The 23,064-nt window shown below is 45.4% G+C and overlaps 1 protein-coding gene across 1 annotated transcript in view; it reads left to right on the top strand.

The window, feature by feature from the left end:
• Positions 1-23,064, top strand: part of MYBBP1A (MYB binding protein 1a) — a 66,605-nt gene that overhangs the window by 26,226 nt on the left and 17,315 nt on the right. Inside the window, exon 24 of the mRNA XM_080562872.1 lies at positions 18,379-18,492. Coding sequence (XP_080418998.1) covers positions 18,379-18,492 — 114 coding nt within the window. The remainder of the gene's footprint in view (positions 1-18,378; positions 18,493-23,064) is intronic.

The following is a 23,064-nucleotide window of genomic DNA, read 5'->3' as shown; positions in this document are numbered from 1 at the left end:
TCCTGGGGCGGGGATGCCTGCAGGAGACACTCGTATAGCAAATGCCCTGGAAAAGAAAAGAGCTGGAGAGATCGGGGTCATTTGTGGGTGGGAGAAGGAAGGGCAGTGGGTGCTTCACCTGGGAAGGAGGATTTCGTCCCACCCTGAATTCACTTGCTTGCTGTTTAAACCCATACGTCGGAAAGACACAAGATGGAAATGTGTGACAGCGGATCTGCAAAATCTCCTTGTTTCAGGCAGTTCATGCATCTGGGCCAGGCCTCACCTTTTGCCAGACCACACTGACTGCAGGACATGATGGGTCGTATTCTGCCAGCTCAGTGCACGGACTCTGGCAGCTGGTGCTGTGAACGCTCAGTGTTACGGGTTTCCTGGCTTATTTATCCAGAATTCTGCATGTCTTTAAGTGCGGAGCTGAAGAAGAAAGACTGCTGTCCCAAAGGTGCCTGTGTGCAAGCTAAAATGCTTCAGGCTTCAGAAAAATGAACACACTGATGTTTGGATGTCTTTCATTTACTTAACTGAGAGATCTTGTGAGTTTTGCTGTGTTTCTTTTTTTCTTTTAACACTACAGTAGCAGCCAGGATCTTTTTCCTGAAGTTGTGTCGATGTTTGTTTTCCCATGGTTAAGTGAAACCACCATATAACTTAAAAAGCTGCATTGTCTTTGTAGAATAAGGCTGCACATCCGTGGTGTGTTGGCGGACTGTTGTCTACTGTAGAAAAAAGTGAATAGAAATTGTATGAAATCACCAGATTGTAAGCAGTTACTGTGAAGCTTTTCAAGAGGACCCTTAGTGTATGAAAAGAAGCTTCAAGTTAAAGTCATGAGGAGAGAAGGTGATAACATTTTTGGATAGTCTGGTTGGTCCAGCTTGTTGGATGCAGTTCTACGGACAGAGGTCATGAAAATCAGTCGCACTAATTCTGTACGACCTTATACGTGAGTAGCAGAAATGCCTTAAGTGGCAGGACAATGATACCGGTGTACACATCACAGTCTTCTTGTACGTGTAAGAAGGTTGATAGCTCTCTCTTACTCAGGTGTAAGCATCATCTGGTTAAAGTGTAGCTCACGTTTCTAGAATCCCTGACCTGTGTGCATATCTGCATATGCACATGCCCTCTATGTAACTTAGACACGAATGACAGCTGAGGATGTATTCTACATGATTAGACTAGGGTGGGAAAATGACAAGTCATCAGAAGTTGAGCTCATGTTACATACCTTTGAGTTGACCTGGTGCTAATAATTTCACCGAGCTTCTGGCACAGGTGATCTGTTGGCAGTGCAGAGCATTACAATTAGCCAAGCAAAACATGTGTGGTGCTACCAGGTGGGGGAGGCTTGTGCTGCTTTGTTGACTAAGGATGCTGCTGTCAGTCTGATGTCTTCCACAAGCACTAAACATTTCTCTCCAATTCTGTTTGGGAAAAAAATGCGTGTGATCTTATTCTTACTTCCTCCTTTCTTAATTTCTTTTTTTTTCTCTTATTACTGCAATTGTTTCCAGAAGACCTTGACCTTCAGATTACTTCCTTGTGCCTTGTTTCAGTGGGCGCAGTGTTGCTCTTTCAACATGCACAAAAGGCTTGGTTTTTTGGCTTGTGCTGATGGAGCGTGAACCAGAAATTGAGAAGTGTTTATTTTAATGATTGGTGCATGACTCAGCTGCATACCAGAACCCTCCTGAGCCTTAGGTGAGGAATGTCTTCCTGGTTTATTTTTAGCAGCATCAGTACGTTGAGCAGAACCACAGTAACATCCAGTTCTGTAACTGTGTGCGGTCTCGGGCTGTCCCTGTGGTGCTCTTGCAGCACCAAGCCCTTGGTGGTGCACTGTTAATTTAGGTGGAGTTCTTGTCATCAGGGGATGATGGTTTTGCTCAGAACCAAATTGTGATTTTTCTGAGTCCTAAGCTGGTGCTCTCAACACAAAGCTCTGCTGCAAAATGTCGTCATTAGGACTTTTGTAGAGATGTTCTAGGCTCCTTGACAGCATCTCTGTGGAGCCTTCTTGCTTTTCTGCGGTAGGTAGCTGGTGCACCGGGGGGGGTTCTCTGCGCTGTGGTTCACTGAGTACAGCAGTGAGCACTGAGCAAGGACATGCACAACTCCCTGCTGCTCTGCAAGCAGGTTGAAACAGAAGAGCATTTGCCTTGGGCACATGGTTGGAGATATCTCACCGGTATTTAAAGTGGTAACCTCTATAGGGAAGCCTTCTTTTAAGGGTTGACTCCTCCATTGTTGAGTTTAATTAAGTTTAATGGCTGTGCGTATCAGCTGTTGTGCAAAGGCCTTATAAGGGTAAGTGGCTCAACACAGGCCCCACCTCTTTTGGCTTCGATGTCTGGTGGAAATTTCATTTATGGTCACAACCAGTTTGGGAATTAAGACTAGTAAACGAACCATCCACTGCTACCAGGAGTAAGTTGTTGTCCCTGTCCTGGCTTCACTGGCAGACACAGACCGCTTCCAGTCTGTAACGTTTTGCTAGGGTTTAGGCAGATGAATTGGTATCTGTCCCTTGGGAAAGGCACTACAAATGTACATTTCAACACAATTACTAAGAGCCTTTGTAGTTATTTTTGCAGTGTAGTCACACATCTGTTTGAATGCATCCCTGTCATATTATTTACTTTCAAAGCTACATTGACTGAGGACGTCTCAGTAGCTGGGAGAATAGCGATGCTCTATTTGTCCATCAAGTGAGTTTCTTTTCCATGATTTGGCTACAACTCTGCAAAGCTGATGTAAGTGCGGAGCTGTCATGAAACTAATAAAAGTCATTTTACTTAGTGTGGAGATGAGAGTGGGCACTGAGACAGAGTTCAAAATGTCATCTTTTGTCATACAGATTCATTAATATTTCAAAATGTGTTTTTATAAAGCATTCTGTGACAAGGAACCCTTTAAGATCTATCTAATAGAGAGTGTATTTTGGGTAAGTTGCTAATTAATCTTGGTACTTTGGCAGTCTCCCCAAAGGGATCAAACATATATAGACATAATTTTACAGAACTGAAGCAATTCTGTGCCAGAGCTGCCATCACCAGAAGAGTAAAACATGATCCCGAAGTCCTGCCAAAGAGGTCTTGGCTGGTTGACAGTTATCGTTCTGAGCGGTTTATGTTCTGTGTAAATATCTAAGTTAAAAAGTAATTAAACTTTAATAAAGCAAGAACAGTAAAGGCACTGCAGAGTGTCAGAAGGCAGCACCCCTCTGTGTGTATGTGTGGGAGAGTTCCTCCCCGTGCTGTGATAAATGAATAGATCACCACGTTCATGCACCCTGCCTCGCCTGCATCCTCGCAGATAGTTTCCAGCAGGTGGTATTAGGAAGGACTTGTTATGGAATATTTTGCTTTAGCTGTTATTAATAATGAAGCAAAAGAAACCTCCCCAGATGAGCACCAGCACCAGTTCAGCTCTACCCCTTTCCATCAGAAGGGAGAGGTGGACTGCTGGTGCCACTACCAGCCCTTCAAAGCATCCTCCGTCGCCTCGCAGAGGTAGGACGTGTTGTGCCTGTGTCCTTCGCAGAGGTGTCACTAGGGGGAGGACTCGTCCCAGGGTCGCATCGAGGTGAGCAGAGCTTCAGGAGGGTGAATTACCTGCAGGCAGTGCTGGTTTCTTTATGCCTCACATTGTTAAAGCGGCTGTTGTCTTCCTCTGTCCACTATATGCCCTTTCTTTAATGACCCTTCTTACAAGAGAAGCCATTTGCAGCTGGAAAATGTATGTCAAACTGACATGCTTTGGCTCCAGCGAGCGTCCTGCTCCTGTTCCTGTTTTTGTTTTCTGTAAGGAGATGGTCAAGGAGATCCTGTGTGCTGCAAGGTAAAGCTGAACCAGGGGTGGTCTCTTGCACATTTCTGAGCTATGTGATCCCGAGCCAGCACAGCCCTGTGACATGCTGTAACTCTAGGTATGTAAACTGGCCCTCTGAAGCTGAAGGGGGAACAGTTGAATGCTTAAGTGCTTTGCTGGGTCAGGGCCAGTGCTCTACATTTTTGTACCAAGATTTTTAATTCCTAGACCTTTCAGATGGTTGTGGATGTGGATTGTTGTAGCTCAGCTTTCATTTTTGAGAGTCTCTTGCATTGGTAGAGCTCAAAAAGAAACTGTTTTATTTCAGAGGATCGGAGGATGTTGACAGCATCTATAAATAGTCTCTGATGTTCTTTGGAAAGGTGTCTGATGCGATAGTAAAATGTGGCCCTCTCCAGTGATTGCTTTAAGCCATGTTTCTCTCTCCCTTTCCTCTCGCTTGTATGAGATGGTTGAAAATTTAAAAGGAGATGTTTAAATTTTTCAGGTCCTCCTGACTGCATTTAGGCTGAGTGCTTGAAATCCCATGGCATGGATTTCTACTCGTCCTTGTGCTGAGCACTTTGTGTGCTCATGTTGTGTTTCATTTGGACAGGCCCCTGTCACTGAGCCTTGCAGGGTCTCTTTGGAACATCACGCATGCTGCTAACTGCTTACATTTGTTTATTTTTTGTCTTTGTATGGGGGTTTCCGTTGTATTTCTTGGTGCATTTTAATGGCCCCTCTGTATTTTGCGAAAAAAAGGTGTCTATCAGGCAGATGTTTGCGCTACCCACATGCGCATCCATAGTGATGCCAGGCATTAACTGGCTGGCACAGGGAATCTGCCCTCGTAGCAGTCCCAGTCTTTAAATTCCACCATCCTGAGCACAGCACAAACACACAAAAACTCTTACTTGCCTCTTTATTCTGATTCTGAGAATGTAGACCGCTCATTCTGCTCGCTGCTGTTCAGCTAATTGTGCTGATGACCATATAGCAAATCCTAAGTAACAGAGGAAGCACGCTTCCAGCGTGTTGCTGGGAAGAAATAAGAAAATTAAAAGGTCACATAGGCTTTGGTTGGTACTGTAGACACAGCTGCTGGCCAGCGCTATGCCAGTTTGGGATCAATGGGTAGCATTAACAGCCCTGTGTCTTGGACGCACTTGCTTAGTTAGATACATCCCATATTGCAGTGATTTTCCATGGCAGAGTAATTTCCTAGCTTACTAAATTAAACTTGCCATCTGACACATGGGGAGTTGATAGTTTTTAAAGAGATGTGCACTGAGAGCGAACCACCCAAGTGTGCTCTGCTCAGCCTGGCAAACGCAGCCCCTTCGGCAGCTCCATGAGCAGGTACGGGGCACGTGGAGCGGTTTGCTTGGAGGCAGGGTCATTGCCGTGTATTTAATAACAACAAAAGCAGAAGGGGAAGAAACACGTGTGGTTGTGATGAGCTGGTGATGACCATCTCCATCCTATGGGCTCGAGCTGGATTCGTGTCACAAAATATTTTATAAACGTCAGGCTAGAAGTTTTGGGTAGCGTTTGGTGCTGTGTTCACAGTGGGCTGTTGGATAACGGTTTGGAAATAATAGCAAGTGTGTTGGGAGTTCTGTTGGCAGGTGGAGAAGGATGTGGGCTTCTGCAGTGCAAAATCAAATGCCAACCTGAGCAGTGTTCACTGACAAGGACGTGCTTACGAGCTCCTGTAGAAAGCGGTGGGTCCCTCTGTTGTTGTTGTCTGGGGATAGGGGAGGAATGGGATTTGTCTGCTTCTCTTTCTGCTTTCCCTTAGTCTGCATTGAAAGGTCACTTTGCAAAAGTTAAAGCATTAGAAAGGAGTAAAGATTTCCCTGCAGAAAAGAATAAGGATCTCCCTGCAGGATTGCTCAGCAGCCCCCGAGCAGAACAGGGAGTCGAACCACGCTTCTCTCCCCTGGGACAGTGTGCGGTCTGTCACATCACGATGCTTCTCTCTGTGGATTCTGCAAATTGAAAAGATAATGCTGGCAAGTGGCCGAATCGGTGAATCTACAAAGCTCAGCCCAGTACAATTTCCAACTTTTTTTTTTTTTTGCTTAGCAATGCTGCTTATTTCAGTGTTCCAAGCTAACAATTTTACTGATGTGTACTTTTTTTTTTTTACTGTTTGAAAGCTAAACTTCAGTAGTTGACATTTGAGTGACTTGGAATTCTAATTTCTCATTATTTGCCGATAGATGTTCTCAAAAGATGAAAACCTTCATCCCTGCAACATTGACTCTGGTCTGGTGAATCGGGGACTGCAACTACAAGGCACACGGTGCCTAGGCAATCTGAGCTTTTTTCAAACACGTACTGCTCTTAAATCTCCTAAATTATTAAATTTGACTTTAACAAAATCTCCTTAAATAGGCTGCATTATGCAGTAGCTGCCTTTTGAATAGCCTAAAGAAAATCCTATTGCGTGTCTCTCCTGAATTGAGGAAAATTGGCTTTTTTGTGCAGAGGAGACATCTGGCTTCGGAAGTGTAGGGAGGAGCAGCCAGGTCAGGGGACTGGCAGGAGCAGTTCTGGTTTTGGTCTTACAAATGTGCGCAAGTAACTTGAGGTGTCAGTGCAGCCTCTTGGTGTTTGAGAATCCCATGTGTATGTGGGTATAATCCAAACTGACAAAATGAAAGTTTTGGGGATGGGGTATTTTTGAAGAAGAAAGTCAAGGTCGAGGGAAAGGACAGTGCCCCCAGTATTGATTCTGCAAGAGGTGTCTTGATCTTTGGCACTGTTTCTTTGAGCCTTAGCTACTGGGATGTTCTGTGAGAATCTTTGCTTTCATTTCTTTACAAAAGGGCATTTTTTTTTTCTCTGGTGTTTAGAGTGAGGAGCTTGTAAAAGCGAAGTGGAAATGCTCCAAAATAAACAGGGCCATACTAAGAAAACAAGTTATTAATATCTTTTTTTTTTTTAATTTTGATTTTAATTTTGGAGAGAAGTGTATTTGGAAGTGGAGAGGGAAAGGTGCGTATTTACAGATTTTTATTATTATTATTTATATTTATTACTCTGTTACTTTTTTTTTTTTGATGCGGAAAGGGAGAGTCTTGGATGCATTGCCCAGGATCCACTGGTGTTCTTTCCTCTTGTGATCTCAGTACATCCTATGGTACCAATATTCCTCGCCAAAGTTATATTCCTGTAATTGGGCTTTTTGGATAGAGCAAGAAAACATCACTGCTCACAGATGCTAATCTGCATTCTGCTACTGATTTATCTTGTGTTCTCATGCAGCTCACTTAATTATGGCATCTTTTTATTTTCCAAGAATTTAGGATAATAAGATATTGACTTTTTTTTGAGGGAAACATTAAGACTGATTGGCCCTTCTGATATATGGTAAGTAGCTGCCCTGGGGAGAAATGAATCTGGGCGTGCACCAAAGCAGCAGACCGATCTATGGATCAGTCCGTATGGATTGCTGCCCCCCGAGGGGCTGCCAGTTGGCCTCTGGTTAAAAAAGAGCACAGGTATATAATGTCTTTCCCAGCCCTGAATGTTCACTGGCTGTATCTTTGCTGTGTGTGAATGAAACAATCAAAGCTGGTATCTGTTGCCTTCAGCCAGGCCTGGCCCACGAGCTCGGTGTGTTATATGGTATTTTCTTCGTTTTGACTGCCTGAATGTCCTCCAGACCCTTCATCTCAGGCAGAAAGCCTGCCAGTGAAGCACAGCATTTAGCAAGCAGATAGCCTCTGAAAAATTGCAGTGCCAGATCTTCTCCCCATGTGTACTGGCTCATCTTTATTGCCTTTAAAATCTGGTAACGTCTTATTTCTGTCACTAGTTCATGCTAGATCGTGGTGAATGTGGGAGGGAGCTTTTATTTTTATTTGTTCTTTTCTTCTGTCCTGACTGCCAACAGAACAGGGCTAAAACAATCAGAAATGTCCCATTGCAACCCTTGTCCTGAGCAGGCTCTCAGAAATGGGTTCCTCTGGTTAGACTTTTACTCTGCCAAGAGCGTCCTCCAGAGCGCTGTTTGCAGAGGAACCAAGCGTGGAAAAAATCCCCTCCTCCTGCAGTGGACAGCACACTTGCCGGTGATTTGCAGAGTCCTTGCTTAAACAAATTAAGTAATGATGTTTTAGGGCATGAAGAAACCTGTATGTACGTGAATCCTGCACACATTCCCAGCTCTGCTTCTCCAGCGTCTTGAGTGCCAGTCCTCGGCTTTCTGCTGTTCTTACCTGTAGGGCTCAGGCTGACCTAACTGTAAGTGTAGGTGCAGCTGTATTGCATAAAGGTGGTTTCTATGGGGTGTAGCTCATCCCGTGTTTTCGGCCAGATTGAGTGGTGGTGGTTTAAAGTGCTCGTGTCTTGGAATAGCTGCTTTCATGCTGTGAAGGAGGAGGATATGCCAGCATAGCTAATGTGATAAAACTTTCTGTGGTGTAGACAAGTGCTCGGTAGCAGCAGAATGAAGTTAACAGCCCGTCTGATCGATGCGACAGCTGCTGTTCAGAGCCTTGGGAATAGTCATGGACTTGTATAGATTTCTTGACTTCTCCTTTCTGCTGCTTAAAGCGGGACATCTGAGCCGTGGGTGAAGAAGGTTGTGAAGGATAATAAAAATTGAAAAGAGGAGGTGGGGAGTCAGCAGGAGGGCTAGAGTGGTGGGATTTCTTCACAATTGGTTTTGTCTCAGTTGCTGTCTTCCAGGGAGTTTTTATTCTTTCTCAGCAAGCAAGATAGTGAAACCTCAAATCCAAAAGCAGAACTTCCAAAGCAGGGATGAAGATCTGAATGTAGCACCAACACCCTGTGCATTTGGTTTTCCCCTACGTGCATTTTGGCAAGAGATTTCCAGCACCTCTCAGTCATTGGTGCTGAGCTGCTCTCCTGGAGGTGAGAGACCCAGTTCAGCTGCTGAGGAAGGGACTTACTGCTCCACCTAGCAGGTGATAAGCTGGCGATTCGCTTGCCATTTTCTGTTTCTCCGTGAGCTGGAGATAGTGACAGGAAGGCTGGCCTGCACTGGAAATTACTGGGGCTATATGTTCCAGCTGCCCTAAGGACACACAATGCCTTGCGTTTGCAAACTACTGCTTAGCTTGTTTAGAAGTTGGCTAGAGAGAAGGATGTTGGCTGTTTCAAGGGTTAAGAAATAAAAGTTAACATTAAAAATGAGGCACGAAAAAACAAAGCTCATTGATAATTTCTTGCACTCAAGAAGGCCTTAACAGATAATCTACATCTGGTAAATGAGCAAAATGTGTCTCATGTGTGACAATTATTTTTAAACGTGCTAATATGCAAGCTGTTGTGAGTTATTTAAAGCTTCCTGGATGGAAAGCATCCTGCTGTATCTGTGGAAATCTGCTTTTTTACTAGGAGAGAGGAACAGGTGCAATCGACTTGGGATGAAACTGGTTTGCAGTGCAGAATGGTTTATTCTAAAACACTGAAAACTGCAAGAGCCTGATGAGCTAGGATGTTTGGTGGGAGTACACTGAGTAAGATTGCCTCTGTCATCCAAGGTTGTAAAATATGATTTAGATACCACATAAATGCTTTACATATTGTAATTAACTAGCCTTGCAAACTTTTTCTCATCCATTTGTCACAGGAACTTAATTTAAACTGTAAAATACCATTTGTTGTGATCACTTTTTGGCAGGAAAATTTTGTTCTTGGGTTTGTAAATCTCCTATTTGCTGTTTTTTTGGCAAGGCCAGAGCGAGGGAGGGCTAGGAAATTCCTTCCCGGTCCAGAGCATTGCAGGGGGTGTTTGGTGCACAGCGAGGGTGTGGGAGCAAGGGCTGGGGCTGGTGGGCAGGGGTTTTTGCTCTGTGTTTGCTTCTATTGCATTATTCTGCCTTGGCCATGCCTGGAGGCAGGAGGGCAGGTTTACAGGCTAGGAAACTGGTGTCTGGTGAGACGACTTCTGTGCCTGCCACGTTGGATCCTGCTCACGTTCCCCTGTCACCGACAGCAGTATCGGACCTTGGCAAGGCTAGTCGAGGGAATGTCTTGAAAGAGGTGATTGATTAGTCTGAAGGCACTGGGTTGTAGCAGGAAATATTGAATTCAGCTCCTGAGCAAGATGATCGTGCAGGATAGATTTTCATGGTCTTTCCGGGCCAGCGTGAGCTGGCTGTGACTGCTGGAAGGCCGCAGGAGCCTGGGCAGTCACGGATAACACGGCTGCCCTGCTGGGGGCCGGCCACAGTGTCGGTGCTGTCACACGGGCCTGCTCTGCACATAGAATCATTAAGGTTGGAAAAGGCCTCCAAGATCATCTGGTCCAACCATCCCCCCTAACACCACCATCACCCACTAAACCATGTCCCCAGGCACCACGTCCAACCTGTCCTTGAACACCCCCAGGGACGGTGACTCCACCACCTCCCCGGGCAACCCGTCCCAATGCCTGACCGCTCTTTCTGAGCAGAAATGTCTCCTCATTTCCAACCTGAACCTCCCCTGGCACAACTTGAGGCCATTCCCTCGTGTCCTATCACTGGTTATCTGTGAGAAGAGGCCGACCCCCAGCTCCCCACACCTTCCTTTCAGGTACCTGTAGAGAGCGATGAGGCCTCCTCTGAACCTCCTCCAGCCTAAACACCCCCAGTTCCCCCAGCTGATCCTCACAGGACTTGTGCTCCACGCCCTTCACCAGCTTCGTAGGCCCTGCACAGGCCCCGCAAGCAGGAGCTCTGCACAGGAGGATTTCTCCTGCTGACAGTGTGGTGCTCAGCACCAGAAAGGGCAACAAGGTAGGTTTCAGGTGGAGGTAGATGTCCAATTTACGAGACTGCCTTGGAAGGTTGACTGTTCAGCATGTTTTTAAACCGAGAAATGGTTATGGAGATGCTCGGGTGTCCTTGCATGGGCAGTTGGCACATCCGAACACAGCAGCCACGTTGTACCAAGTCCCTTTTAAAGTCCCTTTTATCCCAGAAGGGGCCAGCGCTTTCCACTCTGAAACCTTTTAGCTAGCTGCTAGCTGGGAATCTCAGCCCCACTGCTTTTATGTGCATTGTTCCAGCAGTGCTGTTTAACATTAATGTTTGTTCTCAAAAATAGCTTTTTTAAGCCACAGTCAGGGCTTTGCCTTATCTTCCCGTCCCCTTGCAACTGAAACACATGAAACACGTCTGCGTGTGCCACGTGCAGAGTGCTGCAGTTACAGCTTGGGGACTGAGGAAAACTAGAGCTTTCTTAGTTGTCTCTGGTTTTCTTTTGCTATGCCTAAAGCCTTTGTATGTCTTAAGTAAATGTTTGGCATTGGATGCTTCTTCAGTGAGAATACTGGTTAATGCTCTTGGAGGATACTTATTTTGTTTGTCCTTAACTCAGGAAAGAGGGAAACAGTCCTTTTTTTCCCTCCTCTTGCCTTCCCCAGAGAATTTGCAGTTTGATCCTTTTGAGGTCAATGGGCTGTGTGAAAATCCAGGCTTTTAAGTTAGTCACAAGTTAAACTTCTCCATTAAATACTGGTTGTGACAGTTCCTGGCCAAGACTGTCATGTCCGCAGCTTTGGAGGGCTCAGTGGGTTATCCAAATCTTTTATAATTCTGATTATAACGTGTCAGGGTACGATAGAAAGCTCGTGTATACCTAGCAATATGTATGGAATTGCTGTTGCTTCTGCACTGCCCGCTGCAAACTTGCTGTACAGAGCAGGGAGCGCCATGGTCATCAGCCTTTTTCTCCTGTAACTCTCATAATTTGTCCTTTGGAATAACTTTCTGGGGTGTTCCTAACTTGGACTCTGCCTGCCAAACCATTATCAAACAGATCTGTAGCTTACAGGCTCATAAATGGTAAAATGCAAAGAGCAAATGCGGCAGAGGAATGAAAGCAAGCCCTTTCAAAACTGAGTGCTGCGCTGCTGGAGCCCTTCTCTCCATCCCACACCCAACGTAAACACAAAAATAGGGGAGCTGTGGGAGTAGAAATGGGGATAGATTAGCACTTGCTTCGTGGCTTCGCATGCTGTTAGTTTTCTTTTCACAAAAGCTTTGACAGTAATTGGAAGAGACTTTTGCTGTGGTGCTGTGGGTGCCCTGCCCTGTAGAAATAAACGACAAGTTATTCCCCTATAACCAATAGACCTGTTAGCTGCAGCGTGCTGTGTTTTCTTGTTTTTTAACATGTAACAAATGGCACATAGCTGAGGAATTTATTTCATAGTCTGACTATTTCTTAAAATTCAAAAAAAAACTTGTTTAGAGTTTCCCATATTCTTGGCATATGTTTTTTTACCCCAGCTTTCCTGGTAGCATTTGTCATTAATGCAGTGTGTGATCCATGTGATTGTGGTCTCAAAGGCCTTGGTAGGTGAGAATTTTTAGAAGTGCAATTATTTTTTTGCCATATCCCTGTGGTTGTAGAATAGTCTTAATGCTGAGGATTACATACTGCGAGCTGCTGTTTTATAATGTATTCCTTTACTGAATCAAATTTGCTGGCAGGTCAGGTTATCCAGTAGCCTTGCTGCTGTAGTGTGTATGCCAGAGGGGAGATACCAGTGCTCTGAAATGCCAGTAGCCTGTGTGGTGTGATGCCACCTGTATATTTTTGTCTTCTGGACTTCCAAGAGCAGTGAAATGATGATAGCGCTAAAGCTCCTGATGCTTCTTCAGTCCTAAAAATAAGTTTGAGTTGCAAAAACTTGTCATTTTCTAAGGTTCTCTGTGTGTGTATTTATATTCCCTTTATTTATTTATATATACATAAAAAGGGAAAGAGAAGCACTTGTCAGGCTGGTGGCATACTTCATGTTGATAAAACCGTGCCCCTTAAAAAAAAATGATAGGTGGGGAAAATCCATCTTTATGTCTTTGGTAAGCATTTAAACTTCTCACCACGTCTGTTAAAATGTGTAGGGAGGACTGCTGCAGCTCAGGTACTGTCCTGGGTCAGGAGACTGTTACTGTCCGGCTATGTGCTCCGGGCCAACCAGTTAACTTGGTGCCTCTCTTCTCTAAGCTGGAAGTACCCAAGGGAGCTTGGAAGGTTATCAGCTTTCCCCTGCAGGCTGCTTTGGCATCAGCTGCCAAACATGAGCCCTCAGACCCCCTTTGGGGTGCTGCAGGGTGAGTACACCCTCATGTTCTTGCTCCTCTGCTGGTGGCGGTGGGTGACTGCTGGTTTCAGTGTCTTCTTATGAGAATGAGTTTGTGTGATATCTTTTTTCACTCACAAAGCCACCTCCAGCCGGCTTCCTAAAACATGGGACTAAGAAAAGCATTTCTCATTGCATAAGAATCGAGTGCCTTCCTATTAACAGTGGTGTGTTATTTTCTTACCCTGAATTTAGGTCGTGCCTTTGTCTCTTCAACATTGCAGACATAATTGCCACATCACTGCAAAGGCTTGTTTCTCTGGGGCTTTTGGCTTCCACAACTGCAGTGAATCAAAGACATCTCGGTCCATTCCCCTCCATCCAGCTCACCAGGACGGTGACCAAGGAGAGCTGCTCTTCCGACCTACGTGGCTACCCCGTGCTAGGTTTTCAATAAGAAAACTTCAATAAGAAGACAGTGGCTGAATTGGCAGGGGTTAATCCATTGCTTGCCATTTAAAACAGTCAGGCTTGCATGTCTTGTCCTTTACTGAAAAGGGTAAAGGTAGGTTGTATAACCCAGCCAGCTTGCTCTCCTTTTTAGCTTCTAAAAAAGGGAGGTGAGCACATCTGGCAATTAGCAACACATCTCAGTTACTGCAGTGAGCACGTTTACTGTCTGAGAGAAATTTTGACCACTTATACTGAATGGCATTTTGTGTAATCATTCTAGATAAGAAAGAAATAAACAAAACTGCCAGAAAACCACAGGGTCAGCACTACAGTTAGTTATTGTTTGTTCTCTTCTCCCACGTGGACTGATAATGAGCCTTTCTGCCTCATTTAGTTATATGGTTGATAGATATATGTGGGAGTGTATGTATGTATCTACTATCCTTGCTTGAATAGACTTCACTTGTATTTATTTTTTGTACTATTTTATGGCCTTCTTTTTTGTTTTTACTGAACTTAAGGAGTGGTGGGAGCTTTCTCTTCTGAACTGGACTGGAGTTTGGTAGCTGGGACCCTTGGGTGTTCTGCTATTTCTGTCCGTTTGTGAAGCGCTGATGACACTCAGCTCTTTCGCAGGGCTGTCGTGAACACAGCAGGCTTGATCTGGCACTGAGAAAATACAGAGAACCACCTGTGAGATTCCTGGTAACAGTATTGCCGTGGCAGCTTCCAAAATGGCCAAACCCAATTCAAATTGCTGCTGGTCTGTGATGTGAGGGTAAAATGTGTGCAGCTGGTGCCTTTATCGCCTATAAAAGACACATCATGAACACGTTAAGGATAAATGAGGGGACTGTGAGAAATGACAGGGGTTAATAATGTTCTGCTACAAAGGGTTTGTACTACGGGGGTGGCTTGGCTCCTCCTAATGCGTTCTGCGTGTGGTCTTGCTCTTCAGAAGCCTTGGTGAGGAGGCAGGAATTGCCGCTTTGTGTATGACCAGTGCCTCTTCTAGTGGGCACGTGGACAGGTCCCAACTGCTTCTGAGAAGGCTGTAAGAAAGCAGACAGGGGTCCGAGTGTGATGTGTATAGTGGGGACGGTTTTTCTTTACTGCTGCTCAGCCAGGAGAGGGCTTGTGTCGTTGAGCACAAGCTTGTAAAATGCTAAGTTTTTTTTTTAAATGCATGTGAATTGAAACATCTTGCATGAATGCAGTTTTCCTGCACACGTTTTTCTTGCATTCATGCATGCACACACTAAACCCTCTGTTTCACAGAACAGAAAATGGGTAGATTTTGTGGCTATTTTTTGTTTCTAAAGGATCTTTCTGGATTACTAGCACTGTCACAGTGCACCACCAAGTAACAGCAGCTGGTTTTCAGAAGTGACTAGCAATGGGAAGAGTCTCATTCTGGGAGATGGCTTGAAAAATCCGCTGAACAGCCTCATTCTTGGAAAACACTGAGTATCTGGGCTCCCAAAAAGCAGGCTAGCGTGATGCTCAAGTGAAATGGCATGTGGTGTCTGGAAACCTTGGAAGCAGGTGGGAGGTGAGAAATGAACATTCACTTCCAAATGCGTAGAAGTTCACGTCTCTAATGCATCTCCCTTCATCTGCATTGTGTCTGTTTGTTAGGGAAGATAAGGGAGGTGAACTGCAAAGAGAGAGCTGTTTCTTTGTGATTTCAAGGGATCACAAAGTGATCCTGGGAACCCGTGTCACTTTGGGTCCTTCCTTATTTCTGCATAGCGCCTATACTCTTAGCCCCTTTTACGTTAGGTGATAAAGCACATGTTTTTAGAAGAAGCTTCTGGAGTTCATGAAAGCGATTCATTTTGAGCGTTTAAAACCCTTTTTGTGACTCCTGCCAGGGACTATTCTGCAGGGAGCTGTTCCGTGACCTTTCAGCCCGTGGTTCGGCATTTCTCGGGAGGGAGCCCTGACAGCACATCGGACGAGTTTGTTGCTGAAAGGCCACGACTGAAGGCTGTTATTTTCCAAGATGGTGTGGCAGCTTCGTGGTCCTGCTTGCTAGATGGTTTCCCTGAGTGCATTTACTGGTTAAGCAATCTCCTGGTGACATCTAGGATCCTTCTTCAGGTGCTGATAAGTGCGGGGAGCGAAGCACAGTGGTTGTGCCTCTGTCTAAAGAGGGATATCGGTGCCTCTCCTGTTCTGGCTTGAACTTGCTGCAATGGGGTGGCATCGGTGCGACGAGTGGGCAGTGCGCTTTCTTGGTGCCTCTACCATTGGGCTGGGGTTGAAGAACTGGGTTTTTGTTTTGGTTCTGCCCCTGAGTCTTCTGGCTGACTCCACTCGAGTCAGCTCTTCTCCCTGTGGTTTAACTTCCTCTGTTTAACTGCGCAGTTTGCTCTGGAAAAATAGGCTGTGTGAGAGCTGCACGTTAATAACTGCATCTAAGATCAGAGGAGTCACCGAGTGTGGGATAAATACGATCACCTTAAACTACAGCGTAGGACATTATAATTATTAGTGTCACGTCTGCTCTCCAACCGAGATGTTCTTAAGCCCAATTTTATTTCAACCAACAAGCAGATCTCTTATTTTACTTTTATTCGTTCAAATGAGAAAAGTTGTTCACGCTTGATACTAAATTATCACTGGGTTAAAGAAACAATCATGAAACACAGGAGTACGTTGAGTACAGCAATAGCAATGTTTTAATTACATGGAAATCAAAACATATTTTCTCTTTGCTTGAATCTAATATAGGGGTTGGAGGTATGAAAGCTGTGAGTGTGACAAAACTACTAAAGAGGGGGTAGCACCAGCCAGGGTTCTCGGATGCCTGGGTATTTTGACTTCCCAGTCTGCGACACAGAAGGGATGGATGTTCAGCAGGTTTTTTCCTTTCTTTTTAAATCATTGCCAGGCTTGGTTCTTACTGAGAAGCAGGTCTTGTTTAGGGTCTCTCTGTCAGTCCATCCGTTGAATCTCAGGTCTCCAGAGCTCCTTGTTCCTTTGGATGCCTTTGATTTCTTTCCAGCTCTTTTCCTCACTGGCGTGCAGCGCTCTCACCACTGCTGACTGGCGTTGCTTCCTTGTGCTCTTGCCTCTGGTCCTCTGCTTGTCTCTTGGGTAAATCCTGCAGTACCACCAGGGTTGCTTAAAAGACCCCCTCTCTGTGCTTTTCCCCCATTTGCAGTGTGAATGCTTTTGTAATTGCCAAAGAGATGGTGCCTTGAGGTTTATGACCCTGCCCGAGCCTTTCAGAATGAATTATGGCCTTTCATTTACTGCGAGGGTCACGTTCTCTTTGTAATTGCACCGAAGTGACTTTCCACTACATTTGGTACATGCATGCAGACATGCCATAATTTGTTCTGTAGGACGCAGCCTCCCCATAATTACAAGGAATATGTAAGCTCGCCTGCCTCGAACATGGAATTAGGGCTCTCCCTCTCTCATTAAATCAACATAAATCTTTTGACGTAGTCTTGTTGGTTTTTCCCTTCTTTTCTCCCCCAAGTAATGAACAGGGGTAGTTTGTTAGTGAAAGCTTGCTCTGTTTGGATAATTCTCTACGTTGGCCACACTGGTGCAAGCTGGAGGTAAGCTCATATAGCTGCATGGCATTGCTCTGGTGTAACACAAACACAAGCACTGGAATTATCTGGTGGGGGCCTCGTGCTCAGTGTCTTGTCCCTCCAGCAGATCCTTTAATACTGAAAGCTGCCGTGGGTGCCTGTGGGATAATTGGGCTTTGAGAAACACATAACCCTCCATCACAGGAGCCTGGAGTGTGCTGGATGGGGAGCACAGACCTTCCTGAGCCCTTCAGGCAGTGGGTTTGACTGCCTACAACATCGTATGGTCTTAATGCTCTCAAAAATCTAGGGATTTCTTCTCTTCTCTCACCTTGAATTCTTCAACAAAGAGTTCCCTAAAAATGCTCCAAAGTGCGGGAACCACGTGGCCAGTTTTTAGCCTCCTGCTATATGCTTTTCAGGTTCCTTCCTTTGTGTCTATGGGGTATCTGCAGGCCAGGTTTGGTATCACCAGTCTGATTTTTTTTCTTGAGATCGTTTAGACTTTTGATCTCAAGGGCGTTTTCAATAAAGCATTTCACAAACTGCTTGGTTGTTGTCTGTAGGGTGGCTTCAGTTGCAGTGTGTGCTTAAAAAAGGGCAGCCCTTGCTTCCTTTGGTTGAGATTAATTCTTGATACAATTCCCAATGATTTTTGGTATTTATACCTGCATTCAATTTTGGTCTGCATGGTGGCAGCTAGGGGCAGTAATTTGTCTTTGTATGTGGGTAGAATTTGCTCACTAACTCCATGCTGTTAGGAAAACGTTCCCTTTAAATCTTCTAAACTATTTTGCGCTAATCCTCATTAGAGTATTCTCTGTGTTTCTGTCATTTGCTTTTGTCCATTGCTGAATTAATCTTGTACCTACGAACCTTAGAACAGGGATGCTGGAACAGGAAAGGACAGGTGAGAAGATTGCAGATTACTGTTGGTTTTCCACTGGCTACCCTTTTTCATTTCTGTGTTAACGTATGGGCTTAACGAGTGAGCTTGACTGCAGGGCAAGGCTGAGTGCTGCTCTGAACAGCATCTGGGGTTCCTTTGAAAAGCAGCATTTGCTAATCTGCCAGCTTTTATTTTTGTTTATTTGTGCCTACTGCGTTTGTCAGGGCACAGTAAAGGGCAGAGTCATGCAAAGAGCTGCCTGAAGACTTGCGGGGGCTAAATTGGTGTGCTCAGACCAGATATGAAAGCATGTTTTGGATAGCAATGCCTGAATCTAGAAGCAGCACGATGCCTTCCCACCCCTTTGACCTCCTCTTTTAAATACGTGTGTTCAACCAGCAATCACGACCCTCTCTGCTGAGGACTGACTCCATCAGGGTCTAGAGGGTGCTTTCTAAGAGGGTGCTGATATATACGTGTTGGTGGGGTTACGCAGTGTCTGTAACACAGCGTTCCCCAGATGCTGTGCTTAGTTGTTTGCCTCAGTGGGGTATTTGCATTGCTAACACCTTCCCTAGAGAGCACGGAGTTTCACGCCTTCATTTCCCTTTCTCTTTCAGGCCCAGGCCTGTCTGCTTCTCCAGAAGGTTCTGCTGCTTCGTGAGCTGAAGCTCTCCATGACCGAGGAGGAGTGGGAGGAATTGATCAGAGAGAGCATCAGCCAAGTGACGGAGGTAACAAGCTTCAACTTGTTCAGCGTACGGAGAGCACCTGATGGATGCTGCTTTCGCTGATGTGGAGCGTGGTCTCGGAGCTGGAGTCTGAGGCTGTGCTCCACTGGGGTTGTGCCTGCTCACCCCAGGTTTCAGTGGTGTCCACTGGGATTACAGCATTCTTGTAGCTCTGCTGTTTAGATGTGTTTTTACAGAGCGCAGGAAGGTGCCTGGTACAGCTTAGTGCTTGTGGATGGAGCCTAGAGACAGAGGGACAGAGATTTAGGGAATACACTCGGGTCAGTTTTAGGTTGCTTTAAAAATAAGTTTTGAGATGAAAGGTATTGTGAACATTTACTTAAACTACAGGGCTAAAGAGAGAGCTGAGGTTTGCTAGGCTTCTGGCTCCTGGTGCATTGCAGACCTTCTGGACCAGACTTCTTTGCTGATGTTATTTACCAGGGAAACCTTTATATACATTGGCAAGCAGTGCATGTAGAATAAACAAACAGTGATACAGAAATTGCAGGACTCCTGAAGCAGTGGCAGGCGTAGATTGTACCTGAAGACAGCTTTTGGGTGCAGCTGTTCTGTGGGAGGTGATCTGTGAGAGAGGAGATTGAAGGATGCCATCCAATTAGCTGCTTGGGGATTGAGGGAGGGGAACCAAACAGCCAAATTAATGTTATGGTGTGGTGACTAAACGCCATGACATGGGAGATTCCAGTCCTGGTGTTCATACGTAACTGTAGTATTGGCCTCTTCCTAAGTGTAGCTTTCATTCCTATTTCCTTAAATGCTGGTTACCTGGTGATTTAGGGCATTCCAGCTTACCGTATTGGAACAGAACAATTAGCTTTGTTTTCTTTTGAGGAGGGACAAATCTAAGCAAGTTTAAATCAAGGAATTCAGAGGTGGTGTTTACAATACTTGATGAGGCAGGTAATCCTGGGCTTCATTAAATGCTTGTATTTAATGGTGACATCAGGAATCCAATGGGTGGAGTTAGGTATGGTTTTAATTTTTATTAGGTATGGTTTTATTTTCCAGCTACACAAAACATGCCACTCCTCCCAGCTTGGTCACCTCCATGTTTCTCTGCAGCAGCTAAATGCCTGCAGCGCTCAGAGTGATTCACTGGGAAACCACAAACGTTTACAATGCCTTTATGCTATCCTTGTCAGGGAAAGTTTAGCATCTTGCAACCCCTCCAATATTTTAATGAGCTTTGCTACCAAAGCTTCCTCAGCGCCTCTCATTTCTGTGGTCATTTGTGTTTAAAGAAAAATTCCTGGGAAATAGTGTCAGTTTGTTTGGGCTGTCCGAGGTGTACCCTGTGGGCAGCAGGCCTCCTACACTATTAGCTGCTAGTGGCACACGGGTGCTGCTTCTCTTTTTGGCTGTTCTCAAAAAGCTCTGACATAACATTTTTCCATTTCTATTTGCTCTGTAGGTGGATGTATATGCATTTTTTTCCCTCCCTTCCTCCTGCTCTGCTTTTGCAGCAGCACAGTGCTGGTATGGCTCCTTGGAGCTGGATCAGCTGCTCCTCTTTAAATGTTGCTGCAATTTGTAGGGATCAAAGACCTTATATTCCATACAACAGCTTTAACTTATGGCCAAAGGCCGACACTTGTGCTATAAAGCTTTCTAGAGCTGCAGAAGGTATTCTGTGTCTTTTTGCACATTTGCACTGAAACGCACACCTGAGTATAGCTGTGAAAACATGCAGCAGCTTTATTGTGTAGTAGAACAATATTCATATCATGACCGATCTCTTTTGGACATGGTAAAAATCCCACTTAGAAGTCACAGTGAAATCTGGAGGCTGGAAATTGGGAAATTTTGAAGTTTATTAGAATTTGTCAAAGGGAGTGAGTAATCCACCATTAAAATAACTTGCTGAGGAGTTATTTGCTCCTAATAACTTTATTAGCTCTGAACTTCCAGGTGGAAATTGTGTGTTTGTCTGAAGGAGGAGCTGCAGGTCAGATGGAAGTTACAGGCTTGGTGCTGAAATTATGGGGAGGATAGGAAATCCTAAATGATGAAATGTTATTGTCCTACCTCTAGTTAAAAGATCTGCATTTGCTGTCAATGGCCTTTCCTGCCGCCATATTTCACAAAGAGCTGGTTTAAGAAGAAAAAATGATGATGCAGGATTTTATACCCCTCTTTGGCACAGTGAGCCAGTGAAATAGCCTGGGAGGGCCGACTCTGTGACTGACGACACTGACGTGTACTTGTAATTCAAGCAGTGGCATTGTCCTCAAGGAAGCTGCCCCCAAAGGCTTTCCTCCTTCACTCTGCGTCCTTGGTCAGGTTTGTAGCTATGGGGCTGGTGGCTCTCGAAGTGCAGGATTGTCATTGCGGGTGTAAGGCTGTGTGAGAGGACAGGATGCTACCTCCCGGTGTCTGCTTTCTGTCCTGTGTCGCCTCAGTGCGTGCACTGCATACCTACAGACCGCCTGGTGAGGAGCCTGGCATGGTTTGGGGCAGTGATACGTGCTGGAACTGGGAATGAAGCAACGTGAGAAGACTGCAGCCTTGGATATCATTGAATTATCTGTGCAAAAGCAAGAGGCAGATGAGGGAGAATCAACAGCCAGGAGCTTTAAATGAAGAGACAGCTTCCTGAAATAGCAGCTCCGGCTGCTGTGGGGCAATGGCTCTTGTGCTTACATAAGCTAATGTGACCTTATTTGTTCCCAAGATGCTTAAGCATGCTTATGAAACAGATATCACAGTCATGAGGGATTCATGTCTGCCATCTCCTTGCTGTCAGCAAGGCAAATCTTGATATCCTTGCGCTTACTTTGGGGTTGACTTGTTCTTAGGAGAGCCCTACTTGTTCTTGGTGATCTTGGCTTCTGCTGGGTCTTCTGGGCAGAAACCATCATCCACAGGCCCTGGGACTGCCCCGTGAGCTGCTTTTATTGAACAGCAGGCCATGGTGAGGAGGCAGAGAGAGAGCTCTGGCACGGTTTTGGCCTCCTATGTCCTCAACGGGCAGCTTTACACCAAGCAGAAGCTTTTGACGGCTGGTCAAGTTTATTCTAATGTTGGGAGTCTAGACAACTCGGTTGTGTACAGTACAAAGAAGTGCTGTTGCCTCATGCTGTAAATGACAGAGCTCACCTGAGATGCTGTAGCATCTGAGAGAGACTCCTTCCTCTTCGAGACAGCTTTGTTCTTTTATCAGCAGGTCTCAAAGCGCTTTACAAAGGAAATTCTAACCAGTGAGTTGTTGATGTAATGAAGGAAGTATTTTGCAGAAATCCAAGAGCTGAAGTGTTTAGCTACAGTTGTTCTCCCTGTTTTACAGATGACATACTTGGCCGGGAGGCGAGCCAAGAATCTAGCTTTGATCTCCTGGGACATCCCAGAGACCCTCTCTCTGCTTGGACGATCTGACTGTTTCTTAACTTGGCTTCAGAAGAGCTTTGTGTTGGGCACCAGTCCCCGGCCCCGTGTTATCTCCGGGAGGAAGCTGGTGGCTGTGGGTTCAGGCTGCCCAGAGTCAGTGGCAGGACCAGGGAGGCCCAAATTCCCCATATCCTGTAGGGAACAGTCACAGTTTTGGTGAGGGATCTCTCTGCTAGGGTTCACACACCGTCTTTTTGACTTTCTCGTGCTGCTCTCAGTTTGGTTTTTCATCTCTCCTGGTTGTCATTCTGGGCACGTTTTGGTGTTTGTCCCCCTTGTTAGGTATATTTCTGTTTTCTTTCTGATAGGTTATAAAATTGCTGTCTTGTCTTTAGAGTGATCTTGAAGCCGTGCCAATTTTTAGTAACTCGGTGACAGATTTGGGGCAGGAAGCTCCGGGATCTGAATACAGAATTTCATTACCTTTTTATGTCATCCCTTTCCCAGGGACTGCCTTGCCCTCCTGAACCGAGGTGCTTCGTGTAACTCCCAACTTAACGCTGAAACTCCCAGTTACACTGTGAAAGTCAGGGGGAAGTGGAAAAGGATTTGAGGAATTTGCCACAAAAAGCATGTTTTCGTGGCTGGGCAACTTCAAAACAAAACGGCTGTCAGAAAAACTGTTGGTAAAGCTGCTTTCTCTGGCTTGTACACAGCAGTTTCCTGAGGGTTTCCTTTGTCTGACTTGTGCAGTAAGTACGTGATAGGAAGGGCCCAACTTCACTGTTTTCTTTTTTCTTTCACTTGTTTTGTCAGTGTTGTATCCTGCATAAAGGACAGGAAGAGCAGAGCAGAGAGCGTTCAGCTTGGTTGGTTGGTCCCGAAGTGGAGTCAGGGCATCCTGGAGTGTAAAAACACCCACAGAACCCAGTACCCAGCTTCGGTGCCAGACCAAAGCTGTTTTTCTGTAGAAAGGAGTGAGTGTAGACCAGCAGGGGGTTACATGGCCTGGGTGAGGAGTCGTATAGATAACCCTCTTTTTTTTTTTTTTTTTTTTTTATTCATAGATAAACCTCTTTTCCAGGACTCATAGTTTGGAAGTTATTCTATGCTCCCTGCAGACTTCTATCGTATGGCATTAGAGGGTTTTGTTGACGTTGTGTGGTTCAGCAAGGGATTTAAAGTAAGTAGCTGGAGCCACTCAGCATGTGAGGAAGGAGAGAGGGT

The sequence above is a fragment of the Anser brachyrhynchus genome (genome assembly GCF_964034855.1).
Source record: "Anser brachyrhynchus genome assembly, chromosome: 20".
NCBI lineage: Eukaryota > Metazoa > Chordata > Aves > Anseriformes > Anatidae > Anser > Anser brachyrhynchus.
This window is presented reverse-complemented; position numbering and strand designations above follow the sequence as displayed.